The 25,386-nt window shown below is 47.1% G+C and overlaps 2 protein-coding genes across 10 annotated transcripts in view; both read right to left on the bottom strand.

The window, feature by feature from the left end:
- LOC115394103 (zinc finger protein 45-like) overlaps positions 1-25,386 on the bottom strand; it is a 1,173,573-nt gene that overhangs the window by 851,405 nt on the left and 296,782 nt on the right. The gene's annotated exons all lie outside the window — the stretch shown is intronic.
- ntng1a (netrin g1a) overlaps positions 2,361-25,386 on the bottom strand; it is a 78,256-nt gene continuing 55,230 nt past the window's right edge. The window contains exons 4-9 of one of the 9 annotated variants that reach the window (XM_030099344.1): positions 18,552-18,578; positions 14,715-14,759; positions 13,581-13,640; positions 11,951-12,118; positions 9,594-9,728; positions 2,361-3,800 (exon numbers count right to left, since the gene is read on the bottom strand). In XM_030099344.1, coding sequence (XP_029955204.1) covers positions 3,541-3,800; positions 9,594-9,728; positions 11,951-12,118; positions 13,581-13,640; positions 14,715-14,759; positions 18,552-18,578 — 695 coding nt within the window. In that variant the 3' untranslated portion in view covers positions 2,361-3,540. The remainder of the gene's footprint in view (positions 3,801-9,593; positions 9,729-11,950; positions 12,119-13,580; positions 13,641-14,714; positions 14,760-18,551; positions 18,579-25,386) is intronic. The other 8 variants (XM_030099336.1, XM_030099341.1, XM_030099337.1 and 5 more) reach the window with 8 other exon arrangements.

The following is a 25,386-nucleotide window of genomic DNA, read 5'->3' as shown; positions in this document are numbered from 1 at the left end:
TTCTGACATGAAATTAGTTTTCCTGACTTCGCAGCGATTTAGCAGCTCTCCGTCAGACACAAACGAGAACATGAAATATCAGGCTCAATTAATGTGGCACGCACGAGTCAATATGCCGGGAAACAGCAATCTGTTGTTGTCGTTAATGAGGCATTAGCAGAACAATCAATGGACCTATAAGTTCTCCCTCGTCTGGGTCCAACTTCACAAAAAAACAAGAACAACAAACTATGAAGTGAGGTCAGGCGGCGCTGCGACTTGAATATTTCAGGTTATGGATGAACTGTCGAGTGTCTGACAAGACCCACTATATAAACTTTGAACACCGGCTCTCTGGGAGACATCGATAGTTGTAAATATTTAATTTGGTGCCTCCTACAATGCATGCCGCTGAAACAAATCTTTACCAGATTGAATTCGAGATAAATAGCACGGAAATATCAGCAGAGCTGATACGCCGTGGTTTTGTCAGGGCGGCCTCGTCGGGGTTTTGGTTGCACGGTGTGGATTAATTCGTCGGATGCGTCAGCAGTTTGAAAACAAAGCTGAAAGTCAGACGGACGTTCGCGCAGTTTCACATGAGACGACAGCGCAAACGTACACACAGCTTTAACAAAAAGCATCAACCCAGACTCCTTTGTGCTTTTCATCTAAATCTGTAAATTAGATTTAATACAGTGATCATGAAGAAAAGTACAAAACACACAAGGATTCGTGTCTCACGAAGCACAGCAACAATAAACTGAAGATGTTTTCAATAATTCTCATTTTGTTGGAGCCTCCGTCACAATGAGAGACGTGAAATCATGAAATTATTGTGTATTGTTAAAAAAAAAAAAAGAGCATCAAAGAAAGCCTGAGATGAAGGTTTCTCTGTTACTTTGTGACTGGAAAACGTGTGATTGTTCAGTACGCTGTGCAGCTGTAATGAGAAAGACAGATTAGGAAACAGATATTCGCTCCATCAAGCTGTGAATCTTCACATCCTTTTGTTCAGATTTCATGGACTGAACCATTTTCTCCTTCTTTGGCGCCACTTCCAGGAACAAATTAAACATCTCTACATTCAAACCAGTGGAAAGTGGCTGTTGAAGTGTTCCCCAGGAGTGGATTGAAGCAATAACACATTATTGATTGTGATTTGATCATAAATATTGGTTGTTGTGTGTGTGTGTGTGTGTGTGTTTACTGTTTCCTCCAGTTTCCTCCCACAATGCATCCCCTGGAGGTAAAGCCTTTATGAAGCATGTGTTTTGGAAAGACGCCTCCTCTGTATCCTGTTTGTCATATTCAGCCTCATGTTATAATGTGTCGACAAACTTTCACAGAAATCGTCACAATTTCTCATTAAACATGGAGAAATATGTGTGATTCTGGTCATTTTTATGCTTCCAAACCGATTTCAGTTCACCTGAAATATTCTGATTGAAGGAACGATCTGATACTGACATGAATTGTTTCAATGAGAACCAATAAAGGTTAATTATTACCTTTCAGCTCTGAGTTGGATGGAGATGATACAGATGGCTGGAGCTCTCTGCTGGTGGAAATCTGAATGCTATCATTATTTTTATTTATTTATTTTTTTTTGCAAGAGGTTATTTTTATGCCGCGCTTTCAGTTTTCAGTGTCATTAAAAATATCTGAACACGTTATTAGAAATTTTCCCCAGCGTGCGTGTTGTATTGCGAGGTGCCGCATTATTTTGAAGCTCAGTTGGCCTGCTGTGCACAAATTAAATCAATCTGCATGGGACTGAGGCACTTCGTTCTAATACATTTATGAAATCAACCAACACAACACTGTCTCTAATTTTACTCTAATTTGCTACCACACAACACATCGCGGCTCTTTTTGAAGAAAAGCCTCTGAAATTATTCCCTCTGAATCGGGATTGTACCAAAACATTTATCACCCCAAAGAAAAAAAGGCAATAATTAACATTCAAGTTGAAAACTGTGATCATGGCATGCACAAGTGATCAACGCTGTTTATTTTTTAAACTTTTATTCACTTAAATTCTCCAGTGTTAAAGCAAGAACAAAACATTTATTATAATGTCCTTTGGTGGGATTTTGTTACACTTTTATTAATACTGTATATGTAAACTGATATTCTTTGATGCCAGCACGTTGCCAATACAAAGGAAAAATCAACCGCACAACTAAAAGTCATAAATAAAACAATTGAATGGAAGAAATAGATTGTTTTTCTTGTTTTAAAAAAAAAAGAGGAAAAAAATAAAAGAATTTCTTCTGCATTTGGACGTTTTAAATAGATACATTAAAGGTTGCCTTTTTTCAGTCACAGTTCGGCAGAGATACAAAAGGACTACATGACTCTTTTTTTTTTTTGTTTGCTCTGTTGAGAGAGAGAAGAAAAAAAAAAGGAACTTGCAAATACATTGATGGTTTTTCTACGCACTTCTCGTCTGCTCAGGTGAAAACTACCCCTCTGGTCATGATCGCAGGGAGCGTGGTGGCGCTAAGATAGAAAAAAGAATCAGACAGCTTTACTGGATTATCTTCTTGGAGGGAGGAGGAGGAAGAGGAGGAGGAGGAGGAAGAGGAGGAGGAGGAGGGGGGGGGCTTCTTACACATGTGCATCACTAACATCGGACAAAAGAATCTTCCAACCAACGAGGGTTTACAGAGTAACGTTCACGAAAGCACAGGTCAGTGGCAGCATGGCGAGGGGGCGGGGCCAATGGGGGCGGAGGGAGGGGTGAACAGGAGGGAGGATGAGCTGGGAGGGAGGAGGGGGGGGGGGGGGGGGGGGTGAGACAGAAAGATAGAGCGGGGATCAACGTGGGCGAGGTGTGTGTGTGTGTGTGTGTGTGTGTGTGTGTGTGTCACAAGGTGGCAGTCCGGACAGGTTTCCTTCGATCCACAATGCACTGACAGCAAAGAATGCTTCCTGGTGGGCGAGTCCGGCGCTTCCCGCTCCCCGCCTCACACACACTCCTCCTCCTCCGGCGCCGGTTCGGCCAACACTAACTCGCAGAAGCGTCCCGGGAGGGGGGGGGGGGGGGGGCGGGCGGGAGACTGTCGGCCACCGGCGACCGGCGTGAGAGCTGATTGGTCGCAGCTGTTGTTGCCGTGGCAATAAGAGCGGAAGTGATGGAGTCTGTCGCCTTCGGTTTATCCCTCCTCTGACGGGAGGAGCTGGAGTACCTGGTATGGCTTAGAGGAGGGGGGGCAGGCGAGGAGGGGGCTCACTGCTCATTTTACTCTTAACGCTCTGTTACTCTTAATAATATCTGGCTCTTTTGTTCTTTTCTTTTAGAAGTATATGTTTCTGTATTTCTATATATTCTTTGAAATTAAAGGAAAAGTTTTTGCACTCATTCCATTGGTCGTCAGCGCGGAGCGTCCGCTGAGCCCGGCGGCGAGAAGCTCAGTGCTGAACAGTCCACGAAGCTCATGGGTCTTCTTCTGTTCTTTTTTTTTTAAATGGTTGATTATTTGGAAGTAGGGGATGAGAGGGTTCGGGTGGAGGCGGCAGAAGAGGGGGGCGGAGGAGGCGGGGTACCGGGTCTCTTCAGAGCGGGCAGGGCCTGCAGGAGGCCTCCGTCAGCGCCGCCCAGCCCAGCAGCAGCAGCAGCAGCGGCAGCCCGCCGGCGGGGGGCGCCGCCAGCGGGGCCTGGCCCGAGTCGGCGCCCCCGCAGCCCCCCAGCTCCGACTCGCAGCGGCGCTTCTCGCACAGCAGGCCCGTGTAGGCCGCGGGGCAGCTGCAGCGCACGTTGGCCACGCACACTCCGCCGTTTTGGCAGCGCAGGAGCTCGTTGTCGCACACCCGGGCTGCGGCGAGAGGAGAGGAGAGGGCGGTTAACACACCACGCACACACACACACCGGCTCCGGCACACACTTTACCTGAAGTGCATGTGAGTGCGCACGCAAGAGAAAGACACACTACTGTAGACTCTGCTTTAAAAAAGGAAGAAAATCAATGTGGACTAGTAGAAGTACTTCATGTTCTTTTAATATCTAGCGCGCATTAAAAAAAGCTCTTCTTCAAGTAAAGTGTTGCATCCAAGACTTGACATTCCTGAAGTGGAAGTGGTCTGCATGTATACCGTCTGCTTCATTCCTTCTTCTTTTAACTAGAAATCAATTCTATTCTTCCTGCGTCTCATAATCACATTGTCATGATTATTATTTTCCTGCTCTTATCACAGATCTCACCCTGATTCTTGGTGTCTGCTCGGGAGAAAAACATGTTGAAACCACCATCTGGACAATCTGAAAACAGAGATTTCTCCCCCCTAAAACTTTGGCATCCTGCAGGCTGACGACAGGACATTTTGTCATCACACACAGAGAAAACCAGCAAAAAAAAACCAAAAACAAGTGGTGGCTTTAAGTGTTCTTTTGTAAGGCCTGTTCTACATTTTGCATATTCTTGCTTTGTGTGGCTGTAATCTAAATGTAGCCTCTATAAATCTGCGTATCCCTCCATCATGCAGATAAAGAGCAGTTAAAGATGGCCGAGGTTTGGTTCGTAAAGCGCCACCCTGGCTCTTTAAGCAAGACTGAGTCCATTCCTTAAATCACAAACCTTATTAAAGCCCCATCAAGTCGCCGATGTTTGCACACAGAAATTCACACTTGCCTCAAAGCCGAGCGAGGCTTCCCCCCCTGAACAGCACCGACTTTAGACAAACCGAACGTCAGGTGAAAATTGGTGTATATTTAGAGCCGGGACAGCGAGGCCACTCTATTCCCAGCGGAGGCAAGCTGTCAAGCAAGCTGGAGGCAAACAAAGCCGCGCTGCACAAACTAATAAACCAACAGAGACAAATAAACAGTGATAAACACAGGGGCCACTTCTGCCCACCGCACTCCTTTATGGGAGTGGAAAACAATGTAGTGAGCAATCTATGAACTCCACGGGACATAAATATCACAATAACAAATATAAGAGCCCTCTCCTAATACTGGAGATTGGATGCATGCTGTCTCTCTGGAATAGCCAAATAGAGCTTTGATGGGAGGCTTGTTAGGAAACATTGACTGTGCGAATCCTATTTGCGCGACGTCTGTTTTGTTGGAGGAAAAAAAAAAAAAAAAAAAAGGGAGCTGCTGTTTGGCTCAGTAACTTTAGCTCCAGGCCACAGCTCACCAATTACCATACACAACTACATCCAAAACAAGACATCTGAACTCCGTCGTCGCAGCGTTTCTCCCCCAAATAGCATCTTCTCCGAGGCCGATTCAGCCGCTCGCAGCGGACTACAGTAATGAGCCGATCTGTTAGGACCGGCGACGGCGAACGCCTCCGTGCAGCGGCGCTCTCCTGCAGGTGAGGCGGCGGCTGAACCTGATAATGAGAGCGTCTCCTCCAGGATGACAGGGAAGAAGGGCCATCAGCCGTATTAATTAAAGCTTTGATATGATCCGTACACAGGAGAGCTTCCTTTAATTAGCCGCTGACCTTTCATCTCGTCCATCTTCTCGCGCTTTTCAGTCAGGAGGCATTTCTGAGGAGGTTTAATGCGGTCCGTATTGTTTCTGCACTCAGGCTATCGCGGTCTGACACGCGGATTTACGGTGGAGTGTTTCAGACGCCGTCGTCTGGGTGGGGGCCTACGCAGGACGAGCACAGGAAGCGGCGGGAGGTTTTGATGCCTTCGTGCGTTTCGTCAGCTGCTGTTCGTTTCTCATCGAGCGGCTCTGAGGAGCATCAGGACTACATACAGACGCCGAGCTTGATTTCATTAAAAATGGATCCTGCATGATGCTCCGAACTGCAATGATTTCAAAGCAAAGTTCAGGTAATGGCCAGAGCCTGCAGGCAGAGCGCTCGGACGGCCGCCAATTAGGCAAAGCTGAAGTCCGAAATGAAACACAGGTATTGATTATAAAAAAAAAGAAGCATCAATAACAGGTTGTGTCAAAGACGTAGATTCAGGGAGATTAAAGGTAGTGTAGCGCTTTAAAGGAACGACCACCCCAGGGTTCAGAAAGGGGAAAAAAAGAGAAAAATACAGCAAGGCATCATGGGATGTGGACTCTCCTTGCACTACCTGAAAACTCGGCTTCTTCCCTTCCTTGAATTTCTCCCGTTAAGCGTTTTGCATTAGCGCGTGTAAACAGAAGCGGCGCCGGCAGTGAATGACGAGATCTGCTGCGTTTGCTTTTGATATGAGTGATAATATTTAGAGAGAAGTAGGTGTGCCTGTCTGAGAGACTGATGTGTTTGACCAGAGATTTAAGTTTTAATTGCATTTTCCAGCCGGCATGCAGATCAGAGCGTCGCCCATGCAGCGGCGGGGATGCTCCAGAAGGTCAAGGTCACCAAGTTTTCACCTCCTCTCAGCGGCTGAATGGAAACTCCTGCAGGCATTTCTTCATGTGTTGAATCTGAAAAACCTCTGGAGGTAATTTCGTTATAAATGTATGGCCGTGTGTCCGAAGGAGGTCTGAATTTGCTCAACACGGCAGAAAATGCTTCTCATCTTTTTGCTCGTAACTATAAGGAATCATTTGTTACTGTACTGCACTACACCACGCTTCATAACGGCTCCATGTTAATGATGGAAAATGAATGACTACATCAAAAGTTCCCAAATGAGGCGTGAAAACAAATTTCTACCTCCCGAGCCCTGTTTCATCCCTCATCATGTGTGTGTGGCGATGAGCCTGTTTGTCTTTTTTTTCTGGAATCTGACAGCAGCAATAAAGCGGGAGCCACAGGAGGCGGCCATGCTGCTTGTTTGTTACTGTCATGTAAACGCTGCTAACCGAGAGACGGGACCTTCCCCGGAGGTAGCCGGGTAAACAGTCTGGGAACGTCGCGCTAGTCGCCTTTTTTCTCAGATAGATTTGCTCTTAAATGTCTCAAAAATCAATTTACTTTCATACATGCATGAGTGCCGCATTGAATTCTTACCAAATTACTCATGAAGAACAAAACAGAGGAGGCCAGATTGTTGCTATCGGCATCTGCATCGCCACATCTGGAGGCAAGACTGAACTTTTAGAGCTTTTAAAGTGATAGTTGACCCTGTGGGATCTCTCTCTCTCTCTCTCGCTCTCTCTCTCTTTTAGCCGAGTGGAAGTTGGAGGTGCGACGCTGCCGCAGACGTTTTGCCAACATACACACACTTCACACAGTCATGCTGATTTGGTTGTCTGATCACTGCATCATGACTAATCCGACAAATAAAACTACTGATCCACTCCATGCTCTCGCTCGCCGGATGTGACTTCCCATCTGTTTTCCTTGGCTCTGCCTAACAACAAAAAAACGCTTCCCTTCTGTATTTCCTCTTTAATTTGATTATTCCTCCAGTGCGGGTTCTTCACGTGATTCACACGTGCGTTCAACTCGAAATGATACGGGACGTAAACCAGACCGGGCGTTTTACATTCACACAGATGTGCATGTTGATGCTGAGTATTTACGCGACACGCACGCTGAATAATTCAGCACTAACAAATGAAAACAGTGCATTTTAATCAAACTTCCTCTGTCACAGGATCATCTGAAAAAAAAAAGACGAAGCTGTGACTAATTTTTTTTTAAATGCTGAATCGAAGTGAGAGTGCAGCAGGGTCTCACCTTGTTTATGTGCTGCTGATGGTTGTTTACAGTGACTCGGTAAAGTAGGCTACGGCTAAATCGGGAGCGAGATGTTAAAAATATGACAGGCGAAGTGTTCAGCTACCACGTGAGCTGCTGAGTTATAATATGTTCAGTTGAACCAAACGAAGGTTCCTCTGCAGGACTGATGAAGCTCTTTTCCTCCTGATCCCAGTCTATTAAAGCATGACGTAATGCTTCCGCTGCACACTGGGTGGCAGTACTGAGACACGCTGTAGTGAGTTTAAGCTCTTCCCATTGGTTGGTCGTTACAGCGGTCCTGATCGGAAGGAAACTGTTTAACAACTTTCTGAAGCTATTTGAGGGACTCGATGCTCCACCTTGTGGTGCAAAATTGTATTGCAAGACCAATCTGGATACCAGGCAAAAATAAAAACCTATAAAAACACCTTTTAAATGACGGCGTAGTTGTGATTTTGTTTAATTCGTCTGAATATAAGCTTTCATTGCATAATCGTGCTTTTCAGAGATAATTAGTTTTCCCTTTACAGTCATAGTTTATTGTGCTGAACTCTGCTCGAGTTGTTCCACAAATCAAAGGCACATCTTATCTCCTTTATAGTGAAATAACTTCAGAGAAATAACATGACAGATATAGTGACCCTGTGTATAAAGAACATTTCTTCATTTACTTTGAGACTATTGTGACTGTATTATGTATGCAGACCTACAGTATATATTTAAAAAATCAAAATGAATACAGTTAAATTCGACCCACGGCACACGTAGCCGGTATTGTGATGCTGAATTAGGTTCGCCGCTCTCCGATGTCTTTAGTTTCCAATAATTACACAGTACATTGTCGGAGGTTTCTAGTGTCGCTCTTGAGAGAGAACGCTTTCTATGTAGCTCACGGTCAAGTAGTTCACCTTTTTCACATTTAATCCTTAATACTTAGAAGGAGATATTGGCTCTTTTCATTTTTAAATTGTTCAATCATGATAGAATAGGATTTTTTTTTTCTCTTCATCTTTCCTGTCTCTTTCATTAGACGTCTGAGCCAGTGAAAATAAATAAAACCTTCAGTTGTGTTGAGTTTGCTGTGTGCTTGAACTAGTTATCTCCTCACACCACTGAGGAAACAAAGACATCCAGGAGGAAGAAACTGCGAAACAACATCAGCAAACTATGAATGTGAAATCATCTGACGGGGGCCAAATATAAACGATCGCACTGATCGAGTCGTCAGATTGATCCTCAGTATACCTGCAGCAGGATCCACGTCCAGCATGTTTTCTCCAAAGCTCTTTGTTTTATCTACCTCCTGTAGGTTTGTCTGAGCAAACCTTCACACAACAACATGACAGAAACAATGAAAAATTGTTGACATTTAAAAGTGAAGAAAGAAAACTGAAAGAAAAAAAAAAAAGGCAGACATGCAGAGAAAAAAAATGACCAGGGGAAATATAAACGGTCGACAGTAATAAATGAGCTGCATTCTCCTGCAACACGGGAAAAAGAAAGAGATGTTGGTGTTGGATGACATTGTCCTGTTGTGGACTGGCGACGGGAGGTGATGGCTACTCAAACAGATCACAGGCAGCCTGTCAAGCAGTCAATATTGACTCAGCTGTTGTGTTGTTGGTGTGCGACACGCCTGGATAGCAGAGTTACCGAGCAGCATGCGTCCTGCCAGGCTTTTGCTCCTTTTTTTTTCTTTTTTCTCTCTCTCTCTCTCTCTCTCTTCTATTTAATCCATAAAAGGCACCTGCTGATTCAACACCGCTAACGCAGCCACAGCAAGTGTGAAAATGCAGGTTGGGGTCAGGAGAGGAGTTTTGGCTGAGGGTGTATTTGGTGAGCTGCTGCTAGGTGTGTGTTTTGTCCAGGCGGCTGGGCGTTTCCTGCGCATGTGCAGCACAATCTTCCAGCCAAAGCTCAGGAATCACACACAAGAGAGAAAGAGAGAAGACATCAGAGAGAGAGGAGAAGGGAGAGACAGAGGGAGGGGGGAGCTGCGTGGGGAGGGGTCGGGGTTCTACTTACATTTGCAGCCATCGTCCCACAAATATCCGGGCAGACACTCCTGACACTTGGGCCCTGTAGTGCCCTCCTTACATATACAAAATCCTGTGCCATTACAGCGATCACTGACTGAGCCAAAGGGATTACAATTACACTCTGGAAAAACAAGACACACACATACACACACAGGCTGGAGAACAGGGTGGTGGTGCTTTGACTTCCCGGCACGTCTCGGACTTTCACAGCGGACCGCAGTCCTCGAGCTCTCCACTCAATTATTTTTAGAATAGATTTAAAGACTCATACAGGGCACACAAAAAATAAAATTAAAAATGCTACCATTTCAACTGTAATGGAGAAAGAGTGAAAAGAGAAATGAAAGTTGTTCTAGATGCATGAACTCTTCATTATATATATATATAAATATATTCACATACATTTAATTTGTCCATTATATTACAGCGTGCAATGAGCAAATATGCAAAGCATTTATCAGTAGCTTTGGAAATAGATGGAGAAAGTGAGCTTATCTGAACATGCTCCTTTACAATCTGAGTCATTCGTAGAGACAGAGGAGGAAAACGATGCGGAGAGAGGACAGCATGTGTGACGAGCAGGTCTCCCATGATTAATGGCATGAAACAAAGATAAAGAGAGGATGGATGAAGGCGGGAGAGCTATGAGAGTAAAGTACATTGAAATGGGCATTGTAGTAATATGCTCTTTAATTCTCCCTGATGTTCGAATTCTTTTTGCGTTCTGATTCTGCGCTGAGCTAAAAGGAATGGCTCTCAATTAAAAACTGGAAGTTAAAATAAGCTGTCCGGTCTCTGGAGCGCCACACTCCACTGACCTTCCAGCGTTAAACTGGAGCAACAGGAGCGCTCTGCCGCCGAGGCGACACCTGTTTTGACAGTCCCTGACCGTCACATCGCACCTGCTGCCGCGCCGCCGTGACATCCAGGGGTCGGGACGGAGGAGAGAGGTGACGCCAAGTGACAAACCGCGGGGTCAGGGAGAAAAGGAGCGGGGCGGCGGCGGATCTGGCGCGCGGTAACACCTCGCTGCCTTGTGACGGGTTTCAGCTGCTCCTCCCGAGGCCACTTCAAGTGTGTGACGTGTGCGCCGGCGTGGCACGGCTGACTGACGGCGTGACTTCCTGAAACATTCCTCTCAGAGCTCGTGTTTCTTGTCAGACTCCCCCCCCCTCAGGACTCTGAATGCGCCTGGCGCCGAGTGCCGTGATTCACACAACACATGCTCGGCTGCAGAATTCAACTGGGAGCCAAACTACTGCCTTAAGAACTAGGTGGGATGCATTTTTCACACGTCGGAAAAATAGATGATGGAGTTCATGAATGTACGACTATCAGTCATGAACAAAAGCACCTGCAGAAAATGGCCCGGTAATCTCAATGTCATGACTATAAAAGTGGCAGTAACGCCATAAATAATCATATTTGAACATATGAACAGCAACGTTCATGCTGCGAATGCTAAATGTTGGGAAGCGATAACGTCCTTCTGTGGTGTAATGTGAGACTGAGGTGACGGGGAAACGGCGGGATGAATACAGCTGGAAAACTTACACCAAGATACCGATGTTTTCAGGAACATAATAATTTAATTACTCATTAAAATGAATTGGTCGTGGTATTTTAAGGACAGACATGGACAATGGGACTCTCTGGCATTGGTACATTAATGTATTGATAGATTTTTGAACTCACTTTAAATTGGCAGCCTGAAGCAAGTTCTTCTCCCCAGCAAAGCTAAACTAACTAGCTAGCAGGCTATCTATATATGTGCAGCTATCTGATTCTGTTCGAGAAGTCAAGTTATTGTCGAACTACGTATTTAATAGGAAAGTAATTTATTTTAGAAAACTATATGAGAAAATTGTCAATGGTAAACAGTCGCCATCCATCAAATAAATTACCTATTAGCACAATAGCAACGAATAGGATGACTGTTAGCTGATATGGGGCTTTTTGGAAAGTTTTTTCTTTGCATTAAACTTTCAAAATCAAATTTTTGGCTCACTTTATAACTTTAACACATTCTGCGTTGCTGTGTTGATTGCTAGACGACAGACTGAACCACTGCAGGACCGAGTTTCAGTTTTCTGAAACACACGGCGTCGTCGGGTGGACGCACTTTTTGACGCCGCAAATGAGCGACAACTCGATGCACAAAGCAAAACAAGCAAAAGAGTGAGATCAGTGAAGGACGTGGAGACAGGAAGGTGTGCGGACGATGAAGTGGCGATGGATGAAACCTTCGAAGACAGGAGGTGAGAGGCAGACAAACAAAGTGTTTGTGTGAAAGCACGGTGGCGGTGGCGGTGGCGGTGACGGGGGGCCGGGTGGGGGACTGACCTATGCACACATTTTCATCGTCCAGTTCTGCTGAGGCATTGCGGTAGTAGCCCAGCTTGCACAGCTGGCAGTGCTGGCCCCTAGTGTTGTGCTTACAGCTCACGCAAATGACGGTGTTTAGCAGCTCGATGTAGCTGCATCGGTTGGAGTGGCCGAAGCATTCGCAGTCTTGCAGAGAGAGAGGAGATGTGAAGGAGGGGGGAGAGGCAGAGAGAGAGAGAGAGAGAGAGAGAGAGAGGAGAAAGAGACGCGGTAGCCAATGTTGGACTTGTTGCTGTTGCTGCGAGCGCTACGGCGGGAGGGTTAGCAAGAATCTGAGCAAGGCGACATGGCATGCGAGGTTAGAAATGGAGATGCTGGAGATCGTAGGGGGGTGATGAGAGGTCAGGTCGCTGATGATCAGTCTGGCATGGGCACAGCCAGAGTAAGAAAAAAAAGGCATCACAGAAAATAGCACGGCGTTAGTAGAACTTCAGGAGGTCACAGCACTTTAAGCACAACACAACACGAGGCGAGGCGAGGCGAGGCGAGGCGAGGAAGGCTCCGAGATGATGGCACAGAGACACGATCACACCGGGAACACAGCACAGCATGAGGCAGGTCAAACCATGGGCGATGGGAGTCTCTCAACCACTGGCAATGGCGTGAGGCTAATCCCGGAAATATCTGGCGCAAAGGGAGCATTTTTTTAAGTCATGGTTTGTCTCGGTAAAGCTTCAGATGATGCTTGTAAATTCAGGACACTCTGAATTCATCCATCAAAATACTGCAGACGTGACTGAAACGACTGGCCGGGACTCAGGTCGCAGGGCAGGGTGAGGGCGCAGGACAGAGTGTACGCAGCACCGTGTCATGCTTGATTAGATGTGCAGCACATGGAGTTGGAGAGGACTGCGAAACCTGCTCCAGTCCGTGAGAGTCACTGGCAGCCTTGCCCTGAGGCACGCGGGAAGGAAGCTGAGCTCTCCCTGACCGAGGACCGGTGACCGCTGACACCGAGTGCCAGCCAGATGTGACCCTGACTCTCCACTGGCAGCCGCCCGGACAGAAAGGCGGGGTGAGCGGACGGGGCTCTCGTCCAAGGAGCTGTGGTCATTAAGAATCTGTTCTCCCGGTCTGAACACTAACAACCTGCCCGTCTGGGCGATCTACATCAGAGCGTCTTATCTGAATGTGAGCTGAGATCTTTTACACCCGATGCCTCGCTCTTGCAGACATACTCTCAGAAGACAAATCGTCTCTCCTTCCTGGAAATAGGCTGAGGTCATAAATCATGCACACACGGGGAAAAGAAAAAGCTCGGAAACACCCACCCTAGCAAAATACTCAGTCACCCACTTCTCTTACGCCGAAAAATAACTGATTCCAAGGGACTTTTGTAGTGTTTAGAAATCGGTTCCACGCACACGAGAGTCCAGAGTGGAGTGTACAGTGAAAGCAATCAGTCCGGCACCGAGCGAGAGCCGAGGATACAGAAGAGCTGCAGCGCTGGGCGAGAGCCGCAGGGGTTCAGGGGAGAACGGAAACATCGGTTCAGACAGTGAGGAGGCTGGGGTGTCGTCTGGGTGGGCTGGGGTCGGGGGAGTCGGGGGGGTCGGGGTCAGTTTCACAAACTCCAGAGGTCTCCTACCTCGCTTGTTGTTTGCAACGTGGACAGAGGGGGCAGTGGACAATGCAACCTGAGGAGCTACTGGACAAATTAAAACGAGAAAGAAAAAAACAAAACCAAAATGTGATATTGCAAAGAAACACAACACACCAAACGTCATAACTAAGAAGATCAGAACGCTACACAAAAGAAAAATAAATCATACGTAATGATGATGAATGATGGCACTGAAAATACGGCGCTACGCTGCAGAGTGCAGCTAGCTTTATGTGGCAGCGTCTGTTACAGAAGCCTCAGACGCTGAGCGACTCAAATATTATGGTCTTTACACTTCATTTCCTGAGCAAGTGCTTTGTATAATTCAAAACCCTGTGTCTGTGTCTGTGTGTGTGTGTGAGTGTGTGTGTGTTCCCAGACGGAAGTATCCCCTGACAAACTACTCTCCACCTTGGCGGCGGCCAGCCAAGAATTCTCACTCTATAAATTTGTGCACAGGAGCGTGGTTAAGGAAGCTGGCGAGCAGTGAACACATCAATCCCTCCATTCCTTTCCGGTCATAAAACAAACAGTGGGAAAAAGGAAATAATAGGCCCAGCCTCTGCCGTTGTACCAGGCGACATAAGCCCCGGGTACGTGCGACTCTGTGCGCTTGACTGCCGTCATGGAAACACGGAGCCCACAGTCGGTGTGCTGGCGAGGAAGCTGCACATCATATCTGGAGGATTACGCTACGCCCAACATCTGCATGAGACAACCGGCCTGAAACCTCTCCAGCTCCTCTTCCTCCCGAGCTAATATGCAACAGAGCAGCCCTGGAAGCTTTACACCTAATTAGAATCAAGTGTTTATGTATAAATAAACAGTACAAACAATGAGTGTTTGAGAGGATGAAGTGCGGCACTGCAGCATTTTGCATCACGAGTGTCCCATTAATACACAAACCTCCTCTTCAGCCTCCCTCATGAGCAGAGCAAGCAGACTCAGAATAGATTTTTTTGGTTCTGTCAGGAAGCCTGGGGAAGGGCAAGATGCTACTCAAAATACTCTCAGCCACTAAAAGAGTCTTTTTTTTTTTTTTTTTTTTTTTTTTTTAGAGAGATAAATGAATCTGTGGAAAAAGTGTTTATTCAGTGTTGCATAATCTTAAATGCCTACCTTCTTTTCGGTTAGCGACACCTAGGGATGACACATTCGGCCGAACTGCGTGCAATTGAGAGAAACCAGGAGTTATTCAAGTGTCCTTGTGTGACGCACTTTACAGATCTACTGGAGGGGTGGTGGTGGCGGTGGTGGTGGTGGCGGTGGGGGGGGGGGGGACTACGTGGTGGTTGACACACACAACCGGAGACATGAACACGTCCAGCATGACTCAGATCAGTTCATCGGGAACAGCAAATACGATGGGGGGCAGGGCTGACATGGACGAGCAGAGGGAATGCACCCGGGGACCCATCGGGAGGACACTGCGGAGACGTTGTATGTAATTCCTGTGTCTTCCATGGGGTTTTCCGCACGTGTGTGTGTGCATGGCGATGGCGATGATGAGTGAAAAACAGAAGAAAAATGACAAAAACCCTGCTAAACCCAGCATTTAGGTCATGATTTATGCAAAGGAGTCAAGACTATGTATAGCAAGTGAAGACGTTAGGGGGCATTTTGTTTAATTCATCACATCGACTATGTAATCAATATCTAATTACAGTGTATTTCTGGTGAAGGAATAACAATGAATAAATAATGGCAGGTGTTGGGGCTTGGAATGACGGACTGCTGTGGGTAGCATAACCTCATAATTACATACAAGTCAGTATTTCCGTGTCAGGGAAATACTTTGCGGTTGGAAATGGAGAGGACTCAAGCGAAGGGAGGAGCACGGATAGGTTTCCTCACTGTGCCCCTTCATCTCTTCACTTGATCTTTCTGTCCTTTCGCTATTGACTCCATGAATCATGCAATCCCAGGCAATTAACATCCAGAGGTGCCTCGGCTGAAACTGTGCGAGTGGAGAATTCGCTCAATCATTCAATGTACCGAGAATTTATATTACATTAACTGTGAGACAGCATGTCCACACACAGTGACAATCACAGAGTCATAGCCAATCATTTGGAAAGTGCTTAAAACTAGAGTATCATGCACACATTTCCTGTCTCATCCTTTGCTTTGATTTTTTTTAATTCTTAATCGCCCCCCCCAAAAAAAAAGCTGTTTCACAACGGATCCTGCGTGGGGATTCTGGCATTGCTGCTCCGTCTCCAGTGGGTTAGAACCACATGAGTCACTTCACTGGATGAGAGTCTTTGAAAATGACAGATTACCAAATAGAGAGCTTAAGAAAACAGGCACACCACATCACCACTTCAAATCAGGACTTCCATCCTAAAAAATCTGCTTTTTCTTCCATCTTTTTTTTTTTTTTTTTAATCTTTTGTTGTCTTGTTAAGCATTTAGTACTGAAGCAGTTTGCTCAGAAGAAACCCTGATGGGCCAAGGACACGGCCGATCGATCGGCGGCAACGGCGCTGAAGTATTCGCTCGTCTGTGGAAAATAAAGACGCACAGGAGGGAATTTCACTGTCCAGATTGAAAAGGTCCAACTGGAATCGTAAGGTGAGTTTTAATTCCTCAGTGCTGGCTATTGATTGGCTGTAACTCACACCTGGGTTACATTAATTATTGGGTGGTGGGGAATATTCAGGTAAGGCGAGCTCAATGAGTGGTGACGGACTTTAATCAATGCCATACTTATAACGAAATGCAATCTTGCAGAGCCCGAATTTCTCTCTCTCTCTTTTTTTTAAATATTAATTTCTCTTTAATGGTCTGCATTAGGCAATTCTGCCTGGCTTAATAAACTTGAAATCGAATTGAGAAAAGTCAATAAGGAATTCAATTACCTTCAAACAACAACATGGAAGTGCACGGGATTGTTTTTTTTTTCTCTCTCTCTAAACAAATAGCTTTGCTTCCACTTCTCCTAATAATCCCAAGGACGTTCTAATCTTCCTCGCACGATTCTTACTTTATGAATAACTCAGGCATGAACCTGATTTGAGCTCACATTGAAAATGGCCCCATCCTCTTCAACGGGCTTGAGAAAAGAAAAAAAAAAAAAAGCCCCACTGTCAGCATGTTTAGTTTTTGGCGTTGCGTCGGTTCAGCGGGAGGCTGCAGCGGCCAGACAGCTACTCGTGAGAAATCTAAATCCCCGTGGGCCAATCTGGATGAGAAGTGAAGACTTTGGTTTGTCAGTGTCCTTTCTAGCCCCTCTCCTCCTCACACGCACACACACACACACACACACACACACACTACGTACACGCTTATCAGCATGCACACTGGCCCTCTGAAGGATTGGAGGACAGCCGTTGGACATGGTCTGGCCTTGCAGTTCGGATGGGAGGCAGAAGACTGATGTGCAGCAGTGAGTAAGAACGCACGCAAATACAGCATGCCCACACACACACACACACACACATACACACACACACACTAAGCACTAGTTATGCCATGCATGGACAGAAAGCATAAATCCTGAGGAAGGGGTGAAGAGGAGGCAGGCAGAGGGAAGGGCGAGTGATGGTGGGAGGGGGTCGTTCTTCTCGGCCACATGTCCATTTCTGACTCGTGACGCAGCATCGGACTTCGCAGACCGTGTTCACGTCCTGCGTGAGCCGCCGTGCTTACGCCTGATTAAAAACCACCTGGGAGCCGCGTGTTTCCACCCCGTGTCGCCGTACGGGCCGCCGGCCCAGCGGTCATCTCAGCTGTTGATTGATGAAAATAAGGAAAGTCTGCATGCTTCCTCTGGGAAAACTCGACTTGAGAACATCTGAGCGTGCAGCGGATTATGAGTCCAAACAGGTAGGCTGCTGGCAGCGCTTTGAAAACTGACGCTAATAAGGGAATCAAAGAAACAGAGGTGATAGTAAAACACCACACAAAGGCTTTTTGTTTTTAAATTTCAGTGAAGGTGATCGAATCCATGTCAGATGTTTTAAAGTAGGGAAGAGGGCCTTGAATAAAGACACAGCTGATTCAAAAGTCATAGTTACTGACCTCCTTCTCAGCTCAGCGTATTTCTAAGAAAGTTGGAGCGTCCATCAGTATATTAAGCATTGATTAATAATGTCGCCTCTACAAAGCTCAACAGTCGTCGTCAGTGGATCTCTATACCTTCTATCAGGGGTTTATGGCGCCTCTCCCTGTCCATCATCAGTTAATGTGTAACTTCATCAGTAAAGACAGTTTATCAAAAGTGATCGTGCCTTTTTAAGAATCCGATTTACGCCGGCTCATGATCGGGTCTGGGGCGGGGGGGAATTGACTGATCAATTTTCTGCCCCGGTAAAGGGGATACTTGCTTTGGAACAGGGCAATGAAAAAAAAAAAAAAAAAAAAGATTAGGGAGAATTGAGCCCGGCTGTGAATGCACTCTGACTTGTTCAATACGGTCCTATGGTTCCTGCTTCACAGCCTTCCAGGCAGCGGTAACTTGAGACATGGCACCTCTCTTCTTCCCCCTCCTCCTGAGGGGCGACTGCTTGACGAAGATAATACCGGCCCGGGCGCTGGCGGCTTATATTAAAATGACCTCCTATGACATTACACCGCCAGAGAGGTCTTGGCACTTTAATAAAGTCTAGATGCCATTTATTTATAATGCATGGGAGAGAGAGGGAAAAAAAACAAATGACATTTGGCATGCAGAGCCAGGCAAGTGTTATCTGGTTGAGTTGGGTCCGGATAAAGTAAATTAATATGCCCACAGCATGGCAATATAGCCTCAAGCAATTGCTCACCCTCTACCCAAAGGAAAATAAAAAATAAAAAAAAAGGTTAGTCAACAATAGTTGAGTGATTGTTTGGGAGAAGATTGGAATCAGAAATGAACACTTGGCACAGAGTTGGGGGATGTACAGTGGAGGGTGAAACAATAGGCGAAGCAAAGCATTGAGCATTCATAGAGCTGCTCTGTGATTGTTTACTTACTGACTGGACCAATGTTATTAGGAGTACCTGCAAGAGAAGAAGAGAAGAAGACGGCCCATTAATCACAGTCCTGAAGGCAATGACTGCGGCTCATATTTTGTTTTATTCGGAGGTGGTGTGAGTTCTGACGCCGAATTTTGATTTAAACTCTGATGTGTTTGGATTCAAGCTCCGTTAAATACGCACTTATATGTCAGTGCTCTCTTTCCATCATTTTCTGGATGCAACTGGTAGATTTATACCCGTGTGGCTTTATTCCACCTCCGTCACGTCACCGGTAAATAAACCTGTTTCTTTCACTGCGGGACGGGATCCAGATTATCGAGCATCTTCTTGTAACAAACTAATGAACACGTTGAGTTAATCAGTTTATCCGACAGACCCACAAAGCGCCGGGAGCTAAGTTCATGTGTCACAGCGACACTGCGATTACAGACAGACAATCTAATCGAGAAGCTAAATTAGGAAAAGCACAGGAGTTACTCTTCAAGCGCTAATTGAAAGTGAGTTAAACAACAGGTTGTATTTCCAGTGATTTAGAGACGTTCTCTGCTGCTTCTTGAACTTTATGGCTCCTCAGGTGTTTCTGGTCTCCTCTGTGATGTTTTTTTCTTTTCTTTCATGTCCCAGAATAAGTCAGTTTTGGTCTCCTGCTCCACCAGATACACCTCATAAAATGCAGAAACATCAGTGGAAGCCACTGAGATGTTCCCGTCGGCCCAGCAGGCCGGCGGACGTCATTTCTGTGATTAGTGAGGCTCATCCTGCGATATTTGTGGTGTGAGAGGGCGGAAACACACACACACACACACACACACTCACACTCACACACGTGACACGGATGACAAACTCCGACACCAGAGGAGGACATGTCTGATCCTGCCGCCCGCCTGTCCGTGCGACCGCCGCCGAGCCGTCTCTTGAGCCAGGCAGCCGCTGAGCAGATAATGCAGTCTGTCTCGTCCCCATGGAGACCGGACGTCTCCCGCACCGGGACGCCGGAGCACGCCGAGGCGTTTCAGCTTCTGAACCCACCACCAACATCTCGGCTTGGGTATCAACAGGGACCAGAAAACACAGGCGCCACATTTCAGTTGTTCCTCTTATTTCTGGTCACGATTCGTCTGCAGAGGAATCGACGCCGGCTCCACTTTTTCTAATCATCCCTTTAAACAGAGGCCTCCTCCCGCTCGCTCTACCCCCTGCCCTCAATAAGGCAGCCTGCCCACTAAAGCAAACAGCCCCTGCACCGCAGGAAGAGGTGCATGCTGGGAAGAACCAGGCGATCGCTCACATTTCCTCCAGAGAAAATGAAAGTCGGAGTCCTCGCTCTCGCTCTTCCTCCCCAGCTCACACACCTCGCCGTCGTACCGCTGGATTTTTGGTCGGCTCTTTCATCTAATGGAGCCGTCACGAAATATCTCCCAGTGCTCAGGGGAAACATGAGGATCTCCCGAGTGTGTGTGTGTGCGTGTGTGTGTGTGTGTGCGTGTGTGTGTTTGTGTGTACACGGACTTTGATCAGACTGCTGCCATTCAGCCGCTCTCCCTCTGATCTCTGCCTGCCGGTGGCGTTCAGGAGTCCGGCCGGCGACCCGCCTGAGAGCTGTGCTGCTGACGCACGGCGGCGGAGTGTAATGGGTGTCAGACCTCCGGAGGGGGGGCGGCGGCAGATGCTGACCGGGGGACGGCAAGGACGAGGCAAGGACGATCACAGGCACAACGGTATTAATAGCAGAGCGGGCTTTAATTTGGCGTTACAGGTTCACAGCATCACAACATGGGAGGTGGAGTCGTTCATCTGAACCTTTAAAAACACAGGATCATCCCAACAAAAACAAGTTCTGCGGAGTAAATCTCAACTTTTATCTGATCTGAATGTGTCGAAGTTCAGGATGATTTAATCAGCTGAGTCTTGATCTTAACGGGATCAGAGGACGACATGAAAACAACAGCCAGATGTCACATTTTCAGTCTCATAGAAGACTGAGCAGACGTTTCCCCGTCATGTTCAAGCTGGACATGTGTCCCTTTTGAAGTCATATGCTCCATCTCTTATTATTCTATCTTCATCACATCAGATAAATTCATAAGAAATCAGTCTCTTCTTTTTCTGAGCAATCCTGATCCATCTACTCCTTCTGCAGGAGACATTAAAACTCGCAGGCACATAATCAAAATCAATTCTGTCTGTTTTCCCAGAATACTAAGAGAAACTGTGAGGGGAAGAGTATCAGCTGAACTGTAAATAAACAGTAATGCAGTGAGGCTAAAAACGGGCTTGGTTGAGTAGCTGACGGAGCAATAACACACATCCACAGCTAGTTTTGGAGGATTATCAGGGGACCTGCTGCGTTGAGTGGAGGAGAAATAAATATAAAGCCAGAGAGGTCTGAGCTGTTCGTGTTATTGTGGCGCACACCTCCAGCACTGAGCATCCCAAAAACTGTAAGTTGTACCGTCCACGTTCCTCATAACAGCGCTCATGCGGAGAGGAGACTCCGCGTAGCAGCTGTGCACGGCGCCGCTCGTCCTCGGCTAAATGTCAGACAAACAGCAGCCGACTGGAGGGGACGGGCGCGAAACCTCATCACGCCGCTCAAAGTCACATGTTGACATCTCGAGTAACACTTGGCAGCAGTAATGCATCGCTTAATTCCACGCTGTAGAATTTGACGCATGTGGTGAGATAACGCTGCCAATAGCTCACCTTATGAGACAAACATGTCCAGAAGTGGTTTTTCCTAAAAAAAAAAAAAGGGGGGGGGGGGGTCCTAAGAGGGGATGGATCATCCAAGGGGGGATCAATCCCTCCATTTCCCGCAGCACACCCTGCACTCACTCTATCAATTATCTTTTCTACGTGAAAGCCTTAATCAGAATGCCTCCTGTTTTGACAAATTACACTCGGCTGTCAGCGAGTGAGTTCAGGGCCGGCGAACCTTCCCTTCAGGTCACGGTCCCGAACACCGGGAGCCTGTCGGTGCAATTACTCACCGCTCCGCCGGCAACCTGTGGGGCGAGATCCAGGGATCTCATGTCGGGTCATTCGATTAATTTTCAATCACCGTCATTTTCAATCCCCTTCACCCGGCCGGCCGCGCCATTACGGGGCACGGCTGCAATCGAACGCGGTCCTATCGCACAGGAAGAGCATTAGGAGCTGCTTATGTTGACGGCCTGCTCCATTGATTTTTTTTTTTTTTTTTTTTTTTTTTTTAATGTGGCGCGCAGGCACCGCGGCTGGCCGGCGAACATGATCTCTGAGGGCGGCGAGATCTGCGCACGTGTGGCGTCGGCACATGTGACGCACACACACACACACACACACACACACACACACACACACACACACAAAGATGCAGACGTGACAATACTGCGCAGGGCTTCCTGCTTTAAATCTTAAGTAAACAAGCTCATCTGCTGTCCATTTACTCTCGTGATATTTTTTCATATATTTCCTGGATTCCTCTGAGTGTGTGTGTGTGTGTGTGTGTGTGTGTGTGTGCGCCTCGGTCACTATCCATTCCTCCCTGACCTTCAGCGTGTGTCACCTGTTTGTTTTGGCACTACCAGGTCGCGCGCCTGTGGAAAGGAGCTTATCAGCTGAATTTCCACCGCAGGCAAAAGCTGGTAATTACTTTTCCTGGCCGCCATCATCTCACAGCAATCCATCATCATCTGGCGCTCTTTTGGCCATGCAGGGCCCGCCGATAGTGACGGGCGCTGCTACCTGGTTAGCGGCGGGAAAGGCTGCCCAAACACAAGCAGCTGATTGAATTCCTCAGGAGCAAAATTACGGCTCGGCTCGCCGGAGTGCGCTCGCCCCGTCTCCACGTGTAGATGTGAATTAAAGGTGGCAAGACTGAAAGTGCCCGGGAGCCCGGCTGGAAGGAAGCACAGTTTAAGATCTCAGGGATGGAATGAGGCGTTTGTCAGCGGTGGGAAAAGCAGGAGAGAGAAGAAGAAGAAGAAGAAAAAAAAAAAAGAGAAAAGAAATCTGGGAATGGAAGAAACAAATATTTGAAAGAAAGATTACCGTCACAGCTGCACAGAGCCGAGATGTGGAAAAGACAGAGTAAACAAGCTCGGTCTCTGGGGGGGCTGGGGGTGTGAGATGTGTGAGGGAGGAGAGAGAGAGAGAGAGAGAGAGAGAGAGCGAGAGTGAGAAGAAACCATGAAACGACGCCAGGAGAAGGGGCGAGAAGAGGCAGATGGAGAGGATGGAAGTGGCGGGGCTTTGGGAAAGAGGTAGAAATGAGCAAAAGGATGCGACGGAAGACGGAAAAACAAATGAGACAAAGGGAGGATAATGGGCGGATTTCAACCGAGTGGAAAAAAGAATGAAAGAACGGTGGAAAACTAGAAGAGAGAGAAAGAAAGGGGGCGCCGTTCAGTACAACTCGGTTCCAGTATTTTATTTATTGATTCATTTTTGTAAGAATTTTCTTTCTATTTCACCGCATTTTGTTCCAGAACATTTCATTAAAATAGAGTTTATGTCGAAAATTAAATTATTTTCAGTGGTAATTGCTGAGTCTTTGTAAAAAATAAGGACATTTTCATCATAAATACTTCAAGAAATTAAAATTTCAGGGTTATTCTGACGCTATTTTCCTGGTCTGGTTCACTCAAGATCAGATCGAGCCTCTGGTTTAGAGCATAAATGTGAAAAATGAAGTAAAACATACCAACAGTCGTTAAAAACTAAATGTGTCAACAGTGGAAAGTACAGGATATCTTCTGAATTATGACTAACTAACTAACTAACTAACACTGTCTGTCATGGTAACACCTTCTGTCTCATTGTAAATTAGTGCTTTGTTAACTTATTCTAATGCAGTCGCTCCACTGGGATCATTGAACCTGTTTGGTGTGAATAAGAAGATTTTTGTGGGAAAAACACATTTTTTTAAATGTGTTTCGGTCTTTCTGGAAGCTGAGTGGTATGAGGATTGCATCCTGGTGACCCACATGCATTAATTGATACACAGAAGTGTAAGATTTATTCTGCAGCGCCATTACGGTTCCCAGTGGGAGTTGGTCTTGCCATTGAGACACATCTACTCCCCCGACACAAGAGCAAAGATCAATCACAGAGTCACTCAGAGTGTGTGTGTGTGTGTGTGTGTGTGTGTGTGTGGACATTTCCACAATCAACACCTCCCAGCTGGGGAAGGGAGCGGTATCTGTTGGCTCTGCATTAATGTGTGTTCATTAGAAAGAAAAGAGCTGAAAAAAAAGAAAAACAAAACATTTGTTATTCTGGGGATTGTCGTCTCCAGATGTGACAGCGCTTCTTATCTTGTTAATCTGGGGATGATTGGGTGGGCGGGGGCCGTTCCGGTCCGGGCGGGAGATGAGAAATCCACCGCTCGCCGGAGTGTCTCAGCGCTCTGATCAAAGCAGATCCATAAACTGGGAGACCGGCTCCAGCTACATCCGAACAAGTGTCTCTTAATCCCGCCTTGACAAGGTAATCTACTCGTTTTATCGCCGCACAGACAGAACAAATGGGGGCTTAATTTTCAGAAACGTCACGCATCGCGGGGAGAAAAAGACATTTCCCCGAGAAATGAAACAATGATGGACTCGGTTTTATGTCCTCCGTCTCATGATTACCAAAGAGTGGAGACGGAGGCGCCAAACACCGTCAATCATTAGTGTCACAACGTAACACAACAACGCAAGGATCCGTCCTGCACGGCGGTGCGACCGCCACAAAGAGAGCCGCAGGTGATTGGTTGGATGCCGCGCTATTGCTCTCGTAACAGCTGTAATCCCACTCAGTGTCTGAACACTCACAAGGCCGCTAACGGCGCAGCAAGGCCGCGCCGCTCTTCCATAACGCCGCCGCTTATATCACCGAGCGCAGACAGGTCGCGACCTTCGGCAGCGTCTCTCCCCTCTCCACCAGCCCGGCCTTCGCCGCTGCTCTGGAACTTCTTTTTCACGTTGCTTCTCTACGTCGAGACCGGAACGGCCACAAAAGCCGCCGAAGGTGTCTTTTTAGCGGAGCATCCAAAAGCTGCACAGCAGATTTGTACATAATTTGCAGGATGACGAACTGCAGAAGAACTAATTACGGTTCTGCACAGATGGCACCAACACCTGCCCGTTCATGATTCTGGGGCAGACCGGGACAAGTTTCAGGCCGAGAATTTGGGGTGGTAGTCTTTGGGGAGTCGGGCGTTGCTTCATGGCCCTGGACCCAGATTCACACGCAGCATTAAAAAAAAAAAAAAAAAAACACTAAATACTGATGTTGACACCTTCAAGTTCTTAACTTTTCCCCCCAAACTTTCTCCTCCAGCGCTGCTCTGTTTACTCAGTGCAGTAAGACTATGATGCTGGTGTCAAATTACCCGACAGATGGATGTTGTGGGAGGCTAAAATGAACGGCAGATGACACAAGATGTTTGATGACACGAGCCAGACCCGGTCCCGGCGTTCACATCGGGAAATCACGACAAATGCCAAGATCGCGCCAGAAATGTAAAGTGCAGACATCCTTAATATCACATTCAGGATACATTTTTACTGTTTGAAATCAACTTTTCAGAGGCCACCAGTTAACACCCCCCCCCTCCCCCTGCCGCCGCCGCCGCCGCCGCTGGCTTCTATTTCCCTCAGTGTTTCCAGCCTTACAGTGAAATGAACTGCCACGGTTAATTCTCCAACTGATCCCTCTCCTTCTGTCTCCGCAGAGAGAGGAAGCAGGAATGAGTGAGGATGAGAGCGGGGCGGCGGCGGCGGCGGCGACGGCGGCGGTTTGGGCCCGAGACGAAGACGGAGGGAGGGGAAGTGAGAGAGACAGAGCCCCCCCCAGAAGGCCG

The sequence above is a fragment of the Salarias fasciatus genome, chromosome 9 (genome assembly GCF_902148845.1).
Source record: "Salarias fasciatus chromosome 9, fSalaFa1.1, whole genome shotgun sequence".
In the NCBI taxonomy this organism is placed as follows: Eukaryota; Metazoa; Chordata; class Actinopteri; order Blenniiformes; family Blenniidae; genus Salarias; species Salarias fasciatus.
This window is presented reverse-complemented; position numbering and strand designations above follow the sequence as displayed.